Source organism: Sarcophilus harrisii, chromosome 1 (assembly GCF_902635505.1).
Source record: "Sarcophilus harrisii chromosome 1, mSarHar1.11, whole genome shotgun sequence".
Lineage (NCBI taxonomy): Eukaryota > Metazoa > Chordata > Mammalia > Dasyuromorphia > Dasyuridae > Sarcophilus > Sarcophilus harrisii.
The window spans coordinates 548,105,003-548,126,119 of NC_045426.1; the positions used below are offsets into that span (position 1 = coordinate 548,105,003).

The 21,117-nt window shown below is 34.8% G+C and overlaps 1 protein-coding gene across 3 annotated transcripts in view; it reads right to left on the reverse strand.

The window, feature by feature from the left end:
• Positions 1-3,971: 3,971 nt before the first annotated feature.
• Positions 3,972-21,117, reverse strand: part of RNF182 (ring finger protein 182) — an 83,159-nt gene continuing 66,013 nt past the window's right edge. For all 3 annotated transcript variants that reach the window (XM_031946828.1, XM_031946830.1, XM_031946829.1), the window contains exons 3-4: positions 10,714-10,846; positions 3,972-5,020 (exon numbers count right to left, since the gene is read on the reverse strand). In XM_031946828.1, the coding sequence (XP_031802688.1) occupies positions 4,104-4,847 (744 nt within the window). In that variant the 5' untranslated portion in view covers positions 4,848-5,020; positions 10,714-10,846 and the 3' untranslated portion in view covers positions 3,972-4,103. The remainder of the gene's footprint in view (positions 5,021-10,713; positions 10,847-21,117) is intronic.

Below are 21,117 nucleotides of genomic sequence, written 5' to 3' on the forward strand. Positions count from 1 at the left end.
TAAGTAGATTCCCATAGGGAACTGGAGATATGGTCCTGGAACTCAGGACATAAGTTATAGAATAAAGAGTCATCTGCTTCACTGACACAATTTTTTTTCTTTTTCTTATGTTTTTTTTCTCTCATGGTTTTTCCCTTTTGTTCTGATTTTTCTCTCCCAACATGATTCATAAGGAAATATGTAAAAAATTGTATGAATAACAAAAATGTTTTTACATATAACTGGGGAACATTAAAATTAAAAAAATAATCTCTTGCTGAAATCCAGTCCAGTGAGAAGTAAATGAGGTTAACCTACACTATTCTTTTTCTAGATGCTTACCAACTATTCTAGAACTCATTTAGGTAGATTTGCTTGTCTGTAGTTTCCTAATTCCTCTGTTTACCATGATTTCTCAAAGATTATCAATCATGTTTCATTGGATTTTTTTCAGCAGCTCAGTTTAGTTCATTTGGGCCAGAAGATGAAGTACTTGGAGCTAAATTCAACAGTATTTTCTAATACCCTTGAGGAACTTCTATTGGACAATCATATTGGGGTTACAGGATTAAAGGTGGCACAGTAGAAGAAAGCACCTGGCTTGGAGTCATAGGAGCTGAGCTCAAATATGACCTCAGATACTTACTAAATGTTTGATCGTGTGCAAGTCATTTAACCCTGTTTGCCCCAGTTTCCTCATCTGCAAAAATGAGCTGGAGAAGGAAATGGCAAACAATTCTAGTGTCTTTGCAAAAAAAAAAAAAAAAAAAAAAAAAAAAAACACCAGGAAAACAAAACAAAACAAACAAACAAACAAAAACCAACAAATGGGATCACATAGAGTCAGACAGGACTGAAAAACACATTGGCAACACTGCGGTTAGGAACTGTCTTGAAAACTTCTTGACTATCTTGAGGATCCATTGATCCTTAATCATATTTTTCTTTTCTTAGACTGAAAAGAGAGAGAGAGAGAGAGAGAGAGAGAGAGAGAGAGAGAGAGAGAGAGAGAGAGAGAGAGAGAGAGAGAGAGAGAGAGAGAGGAGGGAAGGAGGGAAAGAGAGATAAAGATAGAGAGAAACAGATTCAGATAGAAAGACAGAGACAGAGACAAAGAAACAGAGAAAGACAAAGAGAGACAGAGACACAGGAAAGAGAGAGAGGAGAGAAAGGAGAGAGAGATAGAGGAAGCAAAGAGAAAGAGGTTTTCTTAAGTGAGGGTTTCCACTAACAATTAAGGGTCTACCATAATTTATCACCTCAGCACTTTAAAAACAATTAAAAGTAAAGTAACTAATTGACTCTTTGCCTCTTTTATGCCAAGAAATATGATATCACTGTCAGTATTTGTAATCATTAGCTATTGATTAACATATGTTCCTAGCCTAATTTACATAAAGGATACACTAATTATCTACTCCCTAGCTGTCTGTTTTCTGTGTGTGGTCCTATTTTGCTGAGTGAGGATTTTAGCTACTGACCTGTAGCCCCATCTGAAATGAGAAGCCTTTTGGCTTCTCAGCAAAGTTAGGCAAATTAACTAAGCAACAAAAGAACTATTTCTTCTGTCCTCTCTTCCTTTGTTTCCTTCCACAAAAAAAGAACTAGAATTTCTAACAAATCATATTCAACAAATCCTTACTTAAAGGAGGACTTTATGTTCTGAAAATGCACAAGCTTGAATCAATCTAACATTTTATGGAGTTTCAAATAAACACAGAACTTCATCTTTGATTCCCACAAAAAAAAACCATCCAATTTGGGAATAATAATGATTTAATGACAAAACAAAACTGTATCACAGTGATCGTAATATTGAAGCATTGTCCTTTCTTTTTCATTTAACAACATGGAAAAGTTATTATTGTTATCCATTTAACAGGTTTTAAAGGTATTGGTAAGATTTATTTCTGAACCAAAGTTAATTCACTGGTAACTTAAAAGAAAAAGACCACCATTTTGCATAAGGATACTTAAAGCACTGAGCACTGCAGACACATTATTTACACAAAGAAGCTAAACACATAATTCAAATTTCCAAACTTTCTAAAATCTCATCAATGTATTACGCCACCTAACTACTGGATGTTACACTTCAGACCAATAAACATTTTTGTAAAACCCTTACAACTATGCAAACCCCAATGTAACATCTTCTAAACATAACATTCACTTCAGGAACAGATAGTTTTCTGGGGAATTGCACTCACGTTGAACTCTTATCTAAACTAGATTTTATGGATTCATAAATTTATTTAGCTATATATATATATATATACCTCATGATAAATTCATTAGGCCAGATTCCACATGTTCTTTCTGGCCAAATTGAGCTTGGCATAAATATTCTGAAAGTTAACAATTATATAATTAAATGATACAGCTATTCTGGAAATAACCATTCGTTTTTGCTGACTATAGAAATTGAAATAGGGCCCACTCTAGCTACCACCTCACAACAAATATTTCATCACAAAATAGAATAACTAGTATCTTAATAATACTCCTTCAAATAAAAAAAACCCAAAAACATGGTTATATACTAATCAGGGGGTTTTAAAAAGGTTTCTTTTTTCCACTGGGTACACCTAGTTCCAGTTGACATAGTACACTTTAAAACCTAAAATGAGCTAAAGAATTCTTCTCAGAAATATAAAGTCAACTTCTCCTACCTTAAGAAAAATGGTCCCTTCAATCAAGTCATATTAACCCATGTCTTTCACTGAAATAATGTGCATAAGAACTCGACCCCACTTTATAAATTAGACTGCTCTAATTTTAGACCATCAGGGACAGCAACCAATGCAGTCATAGACAATTTCCTTCAGTTCCATGACCATTGCTTGAGTTCCTTTGGGTGTATCACTAGCAAAGGCTTTAGCTCTGCATATTATTTGCTCCTAGTACCTACCCACAGAAGACACAGCATTCATGTACAGAAACCTAAATAGCCTTCATATTTTTATTGCTATTCAGTATAGAAAAACAAACATAAATGTTCTCAACTCTTTACGATGAGAAGGACCTTTTCATCTTCCATCTCCAAAGGCTGAAAATTAAATCAATTAAGTCAATGTCTTGTGAAATGAGAATGGTAGGGCATGGGGAAAGGAAAGCAAGAAGATCTAAATTTTGTTTGATAAATCACCCTTTCTCCTCACCTTATAGGAATCAATAGAAAAGGAGAACTATTTTTCTCATGATGGGGAGTAGAAGTTGAAGGAGTAATGGGATAAAAGATCAAACATACCGAAGCAAAAACCAAACAAACAAAACAGCCTCTAGTACTTCTCACAAAAGGGTGGAGGTTCACAAAATCTGGGGACTAATAGTGCTTTCAGAACAAATGGCCAATTCTCCAATGGTTCAAATTTCTCACTGTTTTCACAGAGAATTCTGCAATAGCAGAGAGCAGCTCAGCAAAATGAAGCTGGGGGCTTTTAGGAACAGGAAAAATGTGCAGAGGAGACAGATGCCTTGAATTGCACACTAAATAATAGAGGGTGATATTAAAAGAAAAGAAATACAAGGGGAATGGGTGATTCAAAGGATGGTAGCCACAGAAATATCAATGGGGAATGTACACCTTAAAAGCAGACTAACATGCCCTCATTCCATAAACATCACAGAGAAGATTATGCAAAGAGAACCCAATTCATCACTAACTTATAGCAAAAAATTTCTGCTGCTATTCCACTCCTATTAGGGTGTCTGTGTAACAACTTTTATAGCAAAATCTCTGCTGCTACACAATGTACTCCTTCCTAGTAGGGTGTCTGTGTAACAACTTTAACTAATTAATATGCTCTGTTCTTTCTCTGAGTAGACACCGTTCCTTGGAGCTCCAAGAAGGCTTAACTTGAGCACATCTGCTTCTTTCCTAAAGCCCAACCCCCAAGATGAAGTATCAAATTGTATTATCAGTGTCCAAGAAATAATAATAATAAGTAAAACAAAGGCTACAGATTGATGAGGAAAACAGATCATTAAAATGTAATTAACATGCCAATTAATATTAGAAACATCATAAATAAGAACACCAAAAATGAAATAAAATAAAATTTAAATGATTTAAACTACAAACATGGCAAAGCATATCAAATTGCTCATTTTTGTAGCATCTCTTAGGAAGGTGATGACATACAGTCTAAAAATTCATGGCATACACACTGGCAAAAACCATACACCATAAGAATAACAAGGCTCGAAGGGACAAGGCTGACAAAGACAACTCCAAGGGTGACTTTTTTTGAGACCAGTAAGTAGATCCCTAAGGGCAAGGAACTGAAATATAGCAACCCGAGCAACCAAACTAAGACTCGGATTGATGTCTGGAAGAGCAGAGAGGTACAGTTCCACACTGTCCAGTTGTGGGACACGGTAGCCACAGAGTCAAAGCTGGTGGGTCTGTAAAACTCCACCACGGGAGTTGAGCTCAGAGACTGGGGGCTTTCTCTCTGGACCTCCATGATGGTGATCACCAGGCAGTTGGAGGAAGTGTGGGAGGGACTGACCAGGGAGGCCAGCCTTTTGGGGGTCAGCAAGAGCTCCGTGGGATTGTCTGGCAGGCATTTCTTCCCCTTTGCTCCACAAGTCAAGTTCACCAGGATGTTGTTGTCGTCAGGGAGGCTGTTAACCTCGTCGTCAGGCAGGCAGGTCTCAAACCTGCAGAAAGGACACACGATGACGCCCTGGGGGGAGTCTCCAAAGTCGATGATCTTGTAAAGGCATTTGGCACAAACGCGGTGACAACATTCCAGGACTTTGGGTTTCCTCTGCCTCAGGTTGTAGCGGTTGTAGCAGATCTTGCACTCGAGCTCATCAGAGACGGGGGACTCGGCGGCATCCTCTGGAGGCTGGCTGGTCATCGTTGGGCTGTCTTCGGCGGCCTTCTCCACCAGCAGGGCTTTTCTAAGGGACGCTTAGGGGATCCCTGAGAGCATCACACCATTCAAATCAAGCTGGGTTTGCACGTTCATTCTCAGCTTCTGCATACGTCTTTGTTGCCCAGACTTAGGTGGAAAAAGGCAACGTGAAGATTCTGTGAAGAAAAGAAAGATTCTGTCAGTGAACAGAATATTAACAAAGAAGTTTGGATAGTTTTTTCCCCCAAGTTGACATATAAAGCAGGCACTTCAATTTCTTAAATGTATTTACTTAAGGGGGCAACTAGGTGGGCACAGTCAATAGAGTGCCAATCCTGGAGTCCAAAAAAATCGTCTTCCTGAATTCAGATGTGGCCTCAGACACTAGCAGTGTGACCCTAGTCAATTCACTTATTGCCTCAGTTTCCTTGTATGTAAAATGAATCAAAGAAGCAAATGGCAAACCACTCCTGTATTTTTGTCAAGAAAACCTCAAATGAAGTTGGACATGAATGAAAAGTAACTAAATAACAACAAAATACTTAAAAAGGATGCTTTCCAGATCTTTTTGTGGTAGCAAGGAATTGGAAAATGAGTAGATGCCCATCAATTGGGGAATAGCTGAACAAGCTGTGGTGCATGGAGGTAATGGAATATTATTGTTCTATAAAAAAGTGATGAACAAGCTGATTATAGAAAGGCCTGGAAAAATTTACATGAATTGATGTTGAGTGAAACAAACAGAACCAGGAATACATTGTACACAATAACAGCAAGAATGTGTGATGATCAATTATGAAAAACTTAGTTCTTCTCAGTGGTTCTGTGATACAAAGTAATCCCAACAGGATCCCAACTTTGGACAGAAAATGCCATCTGCATCCAGAAAAAGAACTAAAGAGACTGAATGAAAATCAACACATGCTATATTCACTTTTTTTGTTCTGTTTTTTTATCTCTCCCATGTTTTTTTTTTCTTTTGCTCTGATTTTTTTTCTCCCAACATGATCCAAGAAGTTAAAACAACAACTCTGGCTTTCTTAAAATAAAAATCAAGGGACTTGAATCAGACATAGTTTACTTAGTATGATGTGGCATCATACTAATTATTCAAGAGCCAGGGATATACATAATAGAAGCTTAAATTCAATATTAATTGATTGATTGATTGACTGTGGTTCAAATAGCCTCTTGCAGGGCTTGACAGCCCATAAAAGAAAGGGCTCTTTCAGATAAATAAAGAAATTTAAAGAGTGTTAGACTGAAAAGGAGGAGCAGTTAAGTAAAGCAGTGACCAAAGTATCTGGCTTGGAGTCAGGAGGAGCCGAGTTCAAATTTGGCCTCAAACACTTACTAAATGTATGATCTTGTTTTTTGTTCTTTTTCTTTTTCTTTTTTTTTTTTTTTTTTTTTTTTTTTTTTTTTTTTTTTTGCTGAGGCAATTGGGATTAAGTGACTTGCCCAGGGTCACACAACAAGGAAGTGTTAAGTGCCTGAGACCAGATTTGAACTCAGCTCCTCCTGACTCCAGGGCTGGTGCTCTATGCACTGGGCCATTTAGCTGCCCCTTGTACAAATCACAATCCTTTTTGCCTCTGTTTTCTCATCTGTGAAAATGAGCCAGACAAACAAATGGCAAACTATTCCAGTCTATTTACCAGAAAAACCCCAAATGGGATCATGAAAAGCTGGACACAACTAAAAAATGATTGAACAGTTCGACAACAACAACAGTATAGAATAGAAGGGAAAATCAAGCATAAAATATTATTCAGGACCAGAAAACTCTACAGATAGATTGTTCTTCTACATCAATACAAAGTAATTGGGCATTCAGTTGAAAATCTTTTCTCTTTTTGCTCTGACACTTAATGAAACATTCTTTAATACCTAATTGGCTATATACTCATTCACTTAGCCAAAAAATAGAATAAGACATCCCTATTATAAATAAGGAGGGCCTAAGTCTTGAGAACCAAAGGCTTGCAAAAAAAAAAAGACACATTTTTAAGAAGAGAAAAAAAATATACATATAAATACATATACATACACACACACACACACACACACATATACACAAACATGCATATATATAAAGGTGGAGTGGTGGCTACAGAGTTGGTCTCAGAATCAGGAAGAACTGGATTCAAATGTTGCCTCTTGACACATACAAGCATAAGTAATCCCAAATTACTTAACCTTTGTGTCTCAGGCAACATTCCATGATTATAAATTACAGAGAAAGTACTCATCTAAATTGACAGAGGATTTTCCCTCCTAGTATAAAACCTATTGTTGCTGTTGTTCAGTCATGTCCATCTCTTCATGACCCCACGAAACAACTGTCCCTAAGGTTTTCTTGCCAAAGATACTGGAGTAGTTTGCCATTTCCTTCTCTAGTTTTATGCAGATGGGGTTAGTTAAGTGACTTGGCCAGGGTCACAAAGCTAATAAGTGCATAAGGTCACATTTGCACACTGGTCTTTAGAATTCAGGCCCAATATTCTACCCGTTGCACCACCTAGATGCCCCAATATGGAATAATAAATATTCATTTGTGGTTAATATTTATTTACAATAATAAAAAATGAGGAAATCAGATTTCCTAGTGACATCACAGGTCTATTTTCATCCTCTCCTAAGTATTTGTTACTTAGCATGGACCTACAAGTGAGTCTTGATCTTGCTATTTACTAACTATGAGACATTGGGATAATTATTGAACTTTTCTGGTTCTTAGTTTTATTTTTTGTAAAAACAGGAAGCTAAATTACATGATATCTATGGTTTCTTCCTGTTCTAAATCACATATTTTCTCCTAGTTAGGCAGCTATATATATATATATATATATATATATATATATATATATAAAAAAAATAAAATATATATATATATATATATATATATATATATATATATATATATAAATGAATAAAATAAAAATGTTCCCTATTGGTCCTTCATTATCCTTACTGACCTTGGATATATGGTTATGTGCATAAGTTCAAATAAATATTCAACTCCCAATTATCTTTAATAATAGATGGGTACAAAGATGTGAGATGGGGAGAGGAGGTGGGAACAAAGTAATTTATATCTGACCTTGGAATATTCTATTTATTTTGGCAGCAGATTTAGCCTTTTAATTATGTATTGCTTAGGCAAATATAACAATTCATTTGTATTTCTGAGGTTACACCAAGCGATAATTGTGAAGGGCTGCCAGAACCCTGCTGGATGGCATTGGGCTGTCAGTGTGGAATTAAAAGCTTTCCATGGATCATTAAGGAGGTTGAGAAGTCCAGTAGAAAGAGTTCTGGCTCTGGAAATCAGTGTTCCTGGTGTCAAATCCTTTCTCTAATAGCTTAGTGACCATGAGCAATTCATTCAAGGCCCCTGTGGGTCTTAGTTTCCTGGTCTGTAAAATGACAAGGTTGGACTAAAATGGTTCCTTGAGCTTCATGTCAACAATCGCCATGATGGGCTATTACTGGAAAGGAGCTAATTCAAAACAAGTGTATGATCCAAAAGTCACGTATGTTTGGCTCTGTAATACAAGACCTTATTTTTATAGAACCTTCCTAGTTACTTTTGTCTCAGGCTGATATTAAAATAGAGATTATATTCGCTAAGCATGTAACAGATGGCTGGCTGGAAATGTGCTCAGGAGAATTAAGTCACTCCAGAATTTTTAAATTTTCTGCTCATTAAAAGAAAAAGGATACACGCAAACAAAGAAAATTGAGGAATGACGGTGTTTGTATGTGCATATGTAAAAACACATATGTAATTTATATATGTATGTACATACACACATGTGTATATATATATATAATTTTATATACTAATTTATTGCTGCGCAAATAATAACTATTCATGAATTAAATGAATCACTGATCCTATGTTGACCTTCTCTCTTGATCTAGGAGAGCACCATCAATTCCCATCCTACAAGACATCAGCACCTGGCAGATGGATGCCAAATACTAGCACTCATTCTCCATTGCATTTGAGGTGGAGTCGGTTTCCCAGGGTTCAGGATACCACAGAATTAGCTGTTAGTGCGGATGGCCAAGCACCTCCTCTCTCCCTTTCCCCCTCTGATGCTGTCGCCACTCTACTGCAAGTCCACATCTTGCCATAGCCTTGACTCTTGCCATAGCCTGCTTGTGGGTGTGCTTGCCCCAAGTCTCACCCCACTCCAATGCATTTGCCAAAGTCTGACCATGTCACTCCCCTACTCAGTAAACTACCTTGGTATCTCAGGATCAAATACAAAATCCTCCATTTCAAGTTCAAAGCCCTTCATATCACAGTCTTCCTTCTACTTTTAAAATAAGATTTTATATCTTCTTATATCTTATTCCCTGTCGCATACTGTTCTATACAATGACACTGGCTTTCTTGCTTTTCTACAAACAAGACACTCCATCTGTCTCAGATTCCTGCTGTCCCACATGTCTGGAATGCTCTCCTTCATTTCCTTTAAATCCCCAATTAAATTACTTTCTCAAGAAGGTTTACCCAACCCTTCTCAATTTTGGTGTCTTCCCTCTGTTTATTATTCCCTATTTATCCTGTACAAAGCATATTTGAATAATAATTTATCTTTTGTTGTCTCCCTCATTAGATTCTGAGCTCATTAGGGGTGGGGACTGCCCTTTGCCTCTTCTTGTATATACTCCATGCTTACTTAGCACAGTACCAGGAACATAGTCTCCTATGCTTAATAAACGGTTACTGGATGCTGGTTATACTTATCCAAAGAGAATGAACACTGATTTTAATCCACCACATAATCCTGCTGCTTCTGACCTGAGTTTTCCTCCAAAAGCTTAAATTCTCCCCTATATCAAACCTGGTATTGCAGAATATACAAAAGCAACAGTTCCCAGTGTTATCATCAAGACTGACTCAAGACTGAATCAGAAGAAAAGTAGATCTTTGTGGGAGAATGATAAAAATGTGAGGACATATAGGTCTAAAAGCACAAGAGAGAATCTCTCAATGTGTATTTAACTGATTGTATATGTATGTGAGAGAGAGAAAGAAACAGAGACACACAGAGAAACAGAGACATTTTAACAAAGAAAAATTGGCAGAGACAGAGACTGGTAAATATATAAAGAGTGCCTAAAAGTCTTATTTCAATTACAAGATGTAACAACTAGAAGACATTTAAAACTTTGGAGGACACCCTGTATAGACATACATACACATATACTACATATTTGTATATGAAATAAGTTGATCCCAGGATAGTCACCATTATATTAATAGTATTACTAATCTTCTAGAGTGTTTTAAGGTTTGCTTAGTGATTTACAAATATTGTATCATCCTTTCTTCACAATAACTCTGAGAAGTAGGCACTATTATTATGACCATTTTACAGATAAGGAAAACAAGCCAGAAAGCAGTTAAATGAATTGTCCACGATCATACAATCAGTATGTGTCTGATCTGAATTTGAACTCAAGTTGTCCTTAACTCTAGGCCCAGAGTTCTACCCACTGTACGACTACCTAGATCCTGCTGGTAACATTACTCTTTTTTGCATTAAATTTTCTACCACCAAAAAAGGCTGGCTTACTGGCACTGGTAATATCTTGAATTAGATTACCCCTATTTTCTTGCCTAAAGAACTATTACCATTAGTGATTAGCTTTGTTTCAAGTAAGCCTACCAATTTTTTTTTTACTGAAATAGAGATATTGCTATGGTATAGGGTAGTATATATAGTTTTGTGTATCCAAAACATTCCAGAAAGGAACCGCTAATAAGTTGGTAAGATATTTTACAATATTCAAATACGCAATGTAAATTATCTAATTTAGTTAGCAGATCAGTGTCTACTAGAATACTTACTCTGATATTTTGAAACACTCCATGGAGAAGAGTCCCTGAAACTGCTACTTCCAGCAGTGAATGACCAAGGGCCTTGTTTGACCAGTGCTTCAATGGCATGCCCGAAAATGTAGCCTTTTACAAGTCACCCCTCCTGGAACGAAAAAAAAATTGGAATCAGAAAAGTTCTGGGTTGAAAGGAACCTAATTGAGCAAGGAGGCTACCTCATGAGTAATTCATAATCTCCTCTCCCCAATAAGTCATCAATGTGCCTTTTTTAAACAATGTCTAGGGAGGGAGAGAAGAGATATCACTCCCATTCCACTTTTTAAAAGCTTTAGGAAGCTCTTCCTTCAATCAACTAAATCTTCCTTTGAACAACTTCTAGTTTCTGAAAAGCCACATGGAAGAACAGCTTCATTTTTTAACCTGGAGGATATGAGATCAAATCCTTCCTCTAATCCTTTTTGTATGACCATTAACAAGTCACTTAACTTATTTGTGGCTCAGTTTCTTCATTTGTAAAATGAAGATAATGCTGTATGTTGCACCAACCACCCAGCGTTGTTGTGAGGCTGACAGGAGATAACAATCACAGAGAGTTCTATAAATGTCAGTTATTATTACAACTGCTCTGAATTCTGCCTTCTTGGGCAAACAGAACATTCTTCCACATAAAAGCCCTTCAAATACTGAAGACAGTTCTCATTTTCCCACTTAAATCTCCCCTTATCCAGTCTAAATATTCCCATTTTCTTCAACTGATGTTCACTCAGTGATCTCAATATCCTTCACAACCCTGATTGTCTTCCTCCTTAAAATCTGGCATCCACAACTGAGCAAAACATGCCAGATGTGGCCTAACCAGCACAGAGGGAAACAGGATGTTTCTTTTGTGAAGGTTGGCCATGCAGATGGGTTTTTTTAAAAATAGATTGTTCCAAAGAATTAGAGGGCATGTGCCCAAAAATTGAGAAACGATTGAAGGAATTGTGGTACATAATTGTGCTGTAAGATACAATGAAAGGAATGGTTTCAGAAACGTGGAGACATCTGTATGAACTGATACAGTTAAGTGAGCAAACCCAGAAAGTTAATATTACAATTAACATCAGCATTATAAAGACAAACAGCTCTGAAAGACTTAAGAACTTTAATCAATGCAATGACTTACTAAAAGTCTAAAGGACAGAATATTAAGCATGATACTCACTCCTGACAGAAAAGTGATAGAAGACAAAGTTCAAAGGGATGTGTATATATGTATGCATGTGTGTATATAAAATGTATAATGTATATACACACATACATACATATATGCTTGTGTGTACATAAGAGAGAAAAAATAGAAACAGGAGAAAGACACACACACACACACACACACACACACACACACACACCGAAAGAGGAGAGAGAGGGAGAGAGAGACACACACACACACAAAGTGTGTGTGTGGGGGGGGGGGGGGTGGCGGGGTGAAAATAGAGAAAAAGAGAGAGAGAGAGAAATGGTCAATGTTGGAATTTTGCTTAACTATGCATATTTATCAAAACGATTTTGTGGTCCCCTCCCCCTTTTTTTGTAATTGAGAAGAGGAGGAGGAAGTAAAATTTTGTTAATTAAAAATAATAAAATAAATTTTTCATGGTCACACATTTATTTCACCAGGGACAGGTAGAGTCAGAAGGTTAATTTATGCCTACAAAATATAATTTTTTAATTCCATGGGCAGAGCCAAGATAGTGGAGTAGAAGCAGCTGAGCTCTCCCAACATTTTCCTCTAAACAAGTTTAAAATTAAGTCCTTTAAACCAAATTGTGGAATGGCAGAACCAAGAAGGTCAGGGTGAGACATCATTCGAGCCTAAGACAACTTAAGAGGTTGGAAGGAGCAATCTGTAACACAGGAGTGGAGGCTGACACAGCACCTACATAGATGAACATCAGTGGTGGGATCAGGTGGTAGCAATATAAGCAGCAGTTGCAGGAGCTCTCAAACCAGAGGTGGTAAGGAACCTGGTAACTGGTCAGAATGAGATTACAAAGGACCCCTGAGCTAGCATTGGGCCCAGGCCCAGTAAACAAGAAAGGAACTTGACCATAAAAAGCTATTATGGTGACATGGAAGATCAAGACATAATTTCATAAAAAGACAATGAAGTCAAAACAGCTAAGCCTAAAAGAAAAATGTGTATCAGACACAAGCAGAACAAAAACTCCTAAAAAAAAAAAAAAAAAAGTTAAATAAAAGCAATAGAAAAAATTAAAGAAATGAGAGTGAAGTAAATAAATTCTGAAAAAAAATTAACTATTTAATAAAAGAAGCACAAAAAATACTGGTGATATAATACCCTAAAAAACAGAATTAACCAAATGGAAAAAGAGATACAAAAGTTCACTGGAAAAAAATAATTCCTTAAAAATTAAATTTGGGATAGTGGAAGCTAATGATCCCATAAAACATCAAGAAATAATAAAACAAAGTCAAACCAATAAAAAATAAAAGAAAATGTTAAATATCCCTTTGAAAAAAACTGACTTGGAAAATAGTTCAAGGGAAGTAATTTAAGAATTACTGGAGTATCTGAAAGCCATGATCAAAGAAAGAATACAGACATCATATCAAGAAATTACAAAGGAGAAAACTATATATTCTATATATAATATCTATATATAGATATCTATATATCTAATATCTATATATTAATATATAATAATCTATATAATACTTTATATTATAAAGGAAGACTTCTATATTCCAAAACCAGATGATAAAATAGAAATTAAAAGAATCCATTGTAATGGGCTGAGGCTTGAGTTGATGCACTGAGGTCCCAAGCACGTGAGGCTAAATAGTAATTGGACTATATTAATATACATGCTTAGATAAAGAATAGCCCCCACCCACTCTCTGTGCAAGTCCTGATGTGTTGTATAGGAAATGATGATTTTGGTGGATGGAGGCAGAGAGACAGGAAGATAGGCTGGAGGAGATTGGGCCTGGGTTCTATTCTGGTAGCTGCTGGTCGTGTGGCTTCTGGTCTAGCTAACTTCTTGACTCAGCTACACACATTGCTATTGCCCATTCTCTTCCACCTCCGATCTTTCTTCACTGAGAATAAAGATTGACGATTTTCCCCTAACCTGAATTCCTGACTCCGGTTGATTTTAAAATACGCGGTCATCACAATCCACTCATCACTTTCTGAATAGATCCTAAAATGAAAATTCCCAGGAACATTATAACCCAATTCTAGAGCTTCTATGTAAAAGAAAAAAATTCAAGCAGCCAGAGAGAAACAATTCAAATATTGTGGAGCCAAACTTAGGATCACACAAGATTTAGAAGTTCCACTTTAAAGAAGTAGAGGCCTTGGAATATGATATTCGACAAGGAAAATGATTTAGGATAACAACCAAGAATAACATACCCGGCAAAACTAGATGCAATTGTGCATAATAAATGAAGAAATATGTTTAGAAGAATTGCAGATTGGAGCAGAAAGGGAGGAGGGAAGGAGAAAAATCTGGAAAACAAGGTTTTGCAAGGGTGAATGTTGAAAACTATTTTTGCATGTATTTTGAAAAATTAAAGACTATTATTATTTTTTTAAAAAATTAAATGTGAAGCTTCAAGGGAAATAAAAAAGAATATTTCATGAAATGGGCTTCCAGGCATTTCTGATGAAAAGACCAGAGCTGAAAAGAAAGTTTAACCTTCAAATACAAGACTCAGGAAAAGTATAAAGAAGATAAAAATGAAAAAGAAATCATAAGGGGACTCAATAAGATTAAATTGTTTACATTTCTATTTGTAAAGATAATATATGTTATCTCTTTGTCATTATTAGGGCAGTCAGAAGCACTTATAAGAACAGAAGGCATGGGAGTGAGTTGATTATATTGGGATAATGTAAAAAAAAAATGGACTGGTGAAAAAGAAAAAAGGGAAAGGAAGAATGGTGAAAATAAAAATATATAAAAGGAAAAAAGAAAAATATAAAAAAGGAAGAGCTTTTACAGTGGATGGGTGAAAGGAGAGAGGGGAATATTTAAACTTCACTCTCATCAAAATTGGTTCAGAGATAAAATATATACACATATTCAATTAGGTATAAAAATCTATCTTACTCAACAGGAAAGAAGGTGGGGAAGAGAATAAGAGAAGGTGAATAAAAGAGTACAAGAAAAAGAAGATAAAGGAAGAAAGTAGTCAAGATTTGGGAAGAGGGAGAGGATAAAAAAAGAGAGATAAAGAAAGAAAGAAAATGGGATAGAGGGAAATATATAGTTAGTAGTCATAACTGTTAATGTGAATGGGATGAACTCGCCCATAAAAATAGAAGTAGGTGGCAGAATGTCTTAGAAACTAAATTCCAACAATAGGTTGTTTACAAGAAATATACTTGAAACATACACAAAGAATTAAATTAGGGATCTGGAATAGAATCCATTATGCTTCCACTGAAGTATAAAAGACAGAAGTAGTCAAGATCTCAAAAAAAAGTAGTCCTAATTAAAAGATATATAAATATAAATATAAACTATATTTCAAATATAGTAAATACAAACTAAATTTCCACCTAATGGAGGACCTGAATTTTCCTTCTCAGAGCTTGAAAATATAACCATAAAATAAATAAGAAAGAAATCAAGAAAATGAATAGAATCTTGGAAAAGGTAGAAAGGAGTATACTTTTGTCTCAGCTGTACATGGTACCTTCATAAAAACTGACTACATATTAGGGTATAAAAACCTCACAATCAAATATAGAAAAGCAGAAGTGTTAAATGTACCCTTTGGAAACCATAATACAATTAAAAATTACATTTAATAAGGGGCTATGAAATCATAGAATAAATATTAATTGGGAATTATATAAACTAATCTAAAGAATGAATAGGTCAAAGAACAAATCAAAGAAACAATTAATAATTTCATTAAAGAATATGACGATAATGAGACAACATGCCAAGATTTGTGATACATTACCAAAACAGTACTTAGGGGGAAAATTATATCTCTAGATACTTAAGTTAATAAAAGAGAGAAAGAGTAGGTCAATGAATTGGGTATACAATTGTGATGAGGGCAATCACAGGAAAAAGAATTTAAATGCCCATTTGAAAACCAAAATGGAAATCCTGAAAAACCAAAGGAGAGGTTAATAAAGTTGAAACTAAAAAACAAACTAACTAACAAAAAAACATATTGAATTAAAAAATAAAAGTAGGAGCTGGTTTTATTTGGGGGAGGGGAGGGGGAAGAAGATATACAAATCATTAGTTAATTTGATTTTTAAAAAGAAGAAAATCTAATTACCAATATCAAAAATGAAAAGGTAAATGGACCTCGATGTAAATAAAATTAAAGCAATTATTATTATTTTGCCTAATTATATGTCGATTAAAACTGGCAATCTAAGAGAAAGGGATGAATATTTACAAAAATGCAAACGCCCTATATTAGAGGGCCCATATTAGAATAGGAAATAGAATAATTAAAAACCTTACCTTAATGAGGAAAAATTGCACAAACAATTAATGAACTCCCTGGGAAAAAATACCCAGTACCCGATATATTTACAAGTGAATGCTGCCAAGCATTTAAGAAACAATTAATCACAATTTTATATAAATTATTTGAAGAAATAGGTAAAGGATCCCTACAAAATTTCTTTTATGAAACAAATGTATTTTGAGATCTAAACCAGGGAGAGTAAAAACAAATGAAGAAAACTATAGATCAATTTCTTTAATGAATACTGATGCAAAAATTTTAAATAAAATACTAGAAAGAAAATTATAGCAATGCATTACAAAAGTCATACACTAAAATTAGGGAGGATTGAAATACAGAATCTAGAACCCAATATGGTTCAGTATTTGGAAAATTATAAGCAAAATTGAACATATTAATATAAAAATCAACAAAAATTATACAATTATATCAATAGATACATAAAAAGCTTTTAGTCAAAATACAACACTCATTCCTATTAAAACCACTAGAAAGTATAAAAATCAGTGGAGGTTTTCTTAAAATAAGTAGTATCCTCTAAAACCAAAAATATGCATTATCTGCAATAGGAATTAACTTGAAGCCTGTCCAATAAAATCTAGTATGAAACAAGCCTGTCCATTATCATAACTGTTATTCAACATTGCACTAGAAATGCTAATTCTATAGGAGAACATTGTACACAGTAATAGCAATATTGTACAATGATTAACTGTAAATGATTCAGTTATTCTCAGTAATAGAAGGATGTAAAACAATTCCAAAAGACATATTATGAAAAATTCTTTCCTTAAAAAGAAATGATGGCATCTATATGCAGATTATTTTTTACTATCTTTTTTTTTCAAAAAAATTTTGGGGTCTGTGCTTTTTTTTCACAACATAACTAAAGTGGAAATATTTTTTGCATAACTGACTATGTACAACCTATATCAAATTACTTTCCATCTCAAGGAAAGGGAAAAGAAAAGAAGAAAGGAAATTTGGAACTCAACTTTTAAAAAAATGTTAAAAATTGCTTTCACATGTAATTGAAAAAAATGAAATATTTTAAAATGTGTAATTTTTCAAATAATAAAAAATAAATGCTAACTATAACCATGAAGAGTTGTGAAGTGTTTCAACTATTTGGAGAAAAATTTGGAACTATGCCCCAAAAGATTACAAAACCATGCACACTCTTTGACCCAGCAATACTACCACTAGGTCTGTATCCCCCCACAAAAAAAATTTTAAGGCAGGGTAGAGGGCCTATATATACATAAATATTTATTGTGGTTCTTTTTGTGATAGCAAAGAATTGGAAATTGAGGGAATATTCATCAATTAGGAAATGGCTGAATAAGTTATGGTATGTGAAAATAATTGAATGTTATTGTTTTATAAAAAAGATGAACAAGCTAATTTTAGAAAGGCCTGGAAAAATTTACATGAACTGATACTGAGCAAAACAAGCAGAACTAGGAATACATTGTACAAAGCAACAGCAAGATTGTGCTATGAAAGACTGTTCTTTTCAGTAGTTCAGTGATCCAAGGCAATCCCATTATACTTTGGACAGAAAATGCCATCTGCATCCAGAGAGAGAAATGTGGAAATTGAATGTAAATCAGCACATGCTATGTTCACTTATTTTTTCTTCCATTTTATTTTCTCTCATGGTTTTTCCCTTTTGTCCTGATATTTCTCTCCCACATGATTCATAAGGAAATCTGTTTTTTTTAAGTGAAGGTACATGTATAACTAGAAAAAATTAAAATAAAAAAAGAAATGATAAGCAAGATGTTTTTAGAAAAACATGGAAAGACTTATATGAACAAATGTTAAATAAACAAACAGCATTAGGATAACATTGTACATAGTCACAGCAATAATGTATAATGATCAATTGTGAATGATTTAGCTATTCTGATCAAGACAACAATCTGAGACAATTCTGAAAGATTTATGATGAAAAATGGGCAGTTCAGTAGTGCAATGCATAGAGGGTGCCATGAATTCAAATCTAGCTTCAGATACTAGCTCGATGATTCTGGATCAGTCATTTAACCCTATTTGCCTCAGTTTCCTCATTTATAACATGAGCCAGGGTTGAAAATAGCTAGTATCTCTGCCAAGAAAACCCCAAACAGGGTCACAAACAGTCAGACAAGACTGAAAAATCCCTCAATCACAACTACTAATGATGAAAAAAGTTATACACCTTTAGAGAAAGAACTGATGGAGTCTGAGTGTAGATTGAAGTACACCATTTACTTATTTTCTTTTTCTTGTAGGTTTCTTTTTGAGGGGGTGGGGGTTCCATCTTGGGTTTTTTTGAATATGCTAATTTGGAAAAATATGTTTTGTATGATTTCACATGTCTAATCTATATCAATTTGCTTGCTTTCTTAAGAAAGGGCAAGGGGCAGGAAGGAAGAATCAAATTTGAAACTCACTTTTAATAAAAAGAACATTAAAATTTTTAAATACAATTGAGAATAGAATAAAATAAGAGAAAAAATGGAATATTAGCTATTAGCTAGAAAAAGAATAGGAGAAATAAAAATAGGCAATAAAGGAAATAAAAGTATCACTCTTTGTAGATAATATTATAGTATACTTACAGAGCCCTAGAGAATCTAAAAAAAAATATTTGAAACAATTAACAACTTTAGCAAAGTTGTAGTTGATATAAAATAAATCCTTATAAAACATCTAAACATTATACACACAAGCCAATAGGAAGAGACAGAAAAAGAAATTCCATTTAAAATAACTGCAGATGTTAGAAAATAGTTGGGTGTCTACCTGCCAAGATAAAGCCAGTAATTATATGAACACAATTACAAAACACTCTTCACACAAATAAAGGCAAATCTAAACAATTGGAGAAATGTTAATTGCTCATGGTTAGGCTGAGCCAAAGTAATAAAAATGACAATTCTACCTAACCTACTTATTCAGTGACATATCAAAGTACCAAGAATGATTTTATAGAGCTAGAAGAAATAGTAATTAAATTTCTTTAGAAAAAAAAGGGTTAAGAATATCAAAGGAGGGGACTTCCAGCCAAGATGGCAGAGAGAGCACACACATCTATCTACGATCTTTCCTGCCCTCAGAATACTTTTTTTTCATGATACAGCCGCAGAATTAGTGCTTGACTGAAAAAACCCACAAATACATTACCAACAGAAGATATCCTCAAAATTTCGCCAGAAAAGGTCTGCTTTCACTCACAGGCGGGATGGTTAGATCAGGTGCAAACTACAAGCACTCAGCAAGAGCACAGAAGGCAGCTCACACTGAGCAGACCTGAGGGGGATCGGGTGTGATCTCAGCCAGCAGAAGATTTGCAGGAGAATTTTATCCAGTGTGAGCTTCTTTGCCCTAGCAGCAAGCCACTAGATCAGCAGAGAAGCTACAAACACAGGGAGTAAAGATTTCAATCCCGAAACACTAGGGTCTCTCGGGACCTGGCCACACCCACCCAACACCCAGAGTGACTCAGCATGCTCTCAGAGTCTCAGAGAGTGGCCACTGTGCAAGTAGCACAGCCATTGCTGTTCCACTGCTGCTTCATTGCCACCTCCTGTAGTCTGTAGAAGTGTGGTAATACTATACTGTCCAAAAAGCAGAGCACATTTGCTTTTTTGTTTGTTTGTTTGTTTTCTTTCATTCTTTTTCGTTAAAATAAGGAAAAAAATTAAAGTGTACTCTAACTATAGAGAGCTTCTATATGGATAGAGAGCAGATTTCAAACCGTGAGGAAACTAAAAACAGATTGTCTCCAGATGAATCCCCAAAGGGAGATATGATATGGTCCCCACCATACAAGGCTCTCATAGAAGAAATTAAAAAGACTCTCTCACAAGAGAGCTAGAAGAAAATGGGGAAAGGAAAGGGAATCTTGGCAAGAGGGTCTGGATAAGTCATCCCACTCATTTAAAGATAAAGTGGAGAAAGAAATCAAAGCTTTAAAAAACAGAATTAGTGAATTGGGCAAAGAAAATAGCTCTCTAAAAAATAAAATCATCAGCATTTTTATACATTACCAACAAAAGCCAACAGTAAGAGATAAAAAGAGAAATTCCATTCAAAATAACTCTTGATAGCATAAAATATTTGGAAATCTATCTGCCAAAGGAGAATCAGGAATTATATGAGCAAAACTACAAAACACTTTCCACACAAATAAAATCAGATTTAAACAATTGGAAAAATATTAAGTGCTCTTGGATAGGCCGAGCAACTATAATAAAGATGACAATACTATCTAAACTAATCTATTTATTTAGTGCTATACCAATCAGACTCCCAAGAAACTATTTTAATGACCTAAAAAAATAACAACAAAATTCATATGGAAGAAAAAAAGATCAAGAATTTCAAGGCAACTAATGGGGAAAAAAAATCAAATGAAGGTAGCCTAGCAGTCCCTGATCTATAAAACAGCGGTCACCAAAATCGTTTGGTACTGACTAAGAAATAGACTAGTTGATCAGTGGAATAAGTTAGGTTCACAGGACAAAATAGTCAATAATTATAGCAATTTAGTGTTTGACAAACCCAAAGATCCCAACTTTGGGGATAAGAATTCATTATTTGACAAAAACTGCTAGGAAAATTAGAAATTAGTATGGCAGAAACTAGACATGGACCCACACCAATCATACACTAAGATAAGATCAAAATGTTTTCATGATTTAGGCATAAAGAATGAGATTATAAATAAATTAGAGGAACATAGGATAGTTTACCTCTCAGACTTGTGGAGTAGGAAGGAATTTGTGACCAAAGAAGAACTAGAGATCATTATTAATCACAAAATAGAAAATTTTAATTACATCAAATTAAAAATCTTTTGTACAAACAAAACTAATGCAAACAAGATTAGAAGGAAAACAATAAACTGGGGAAAC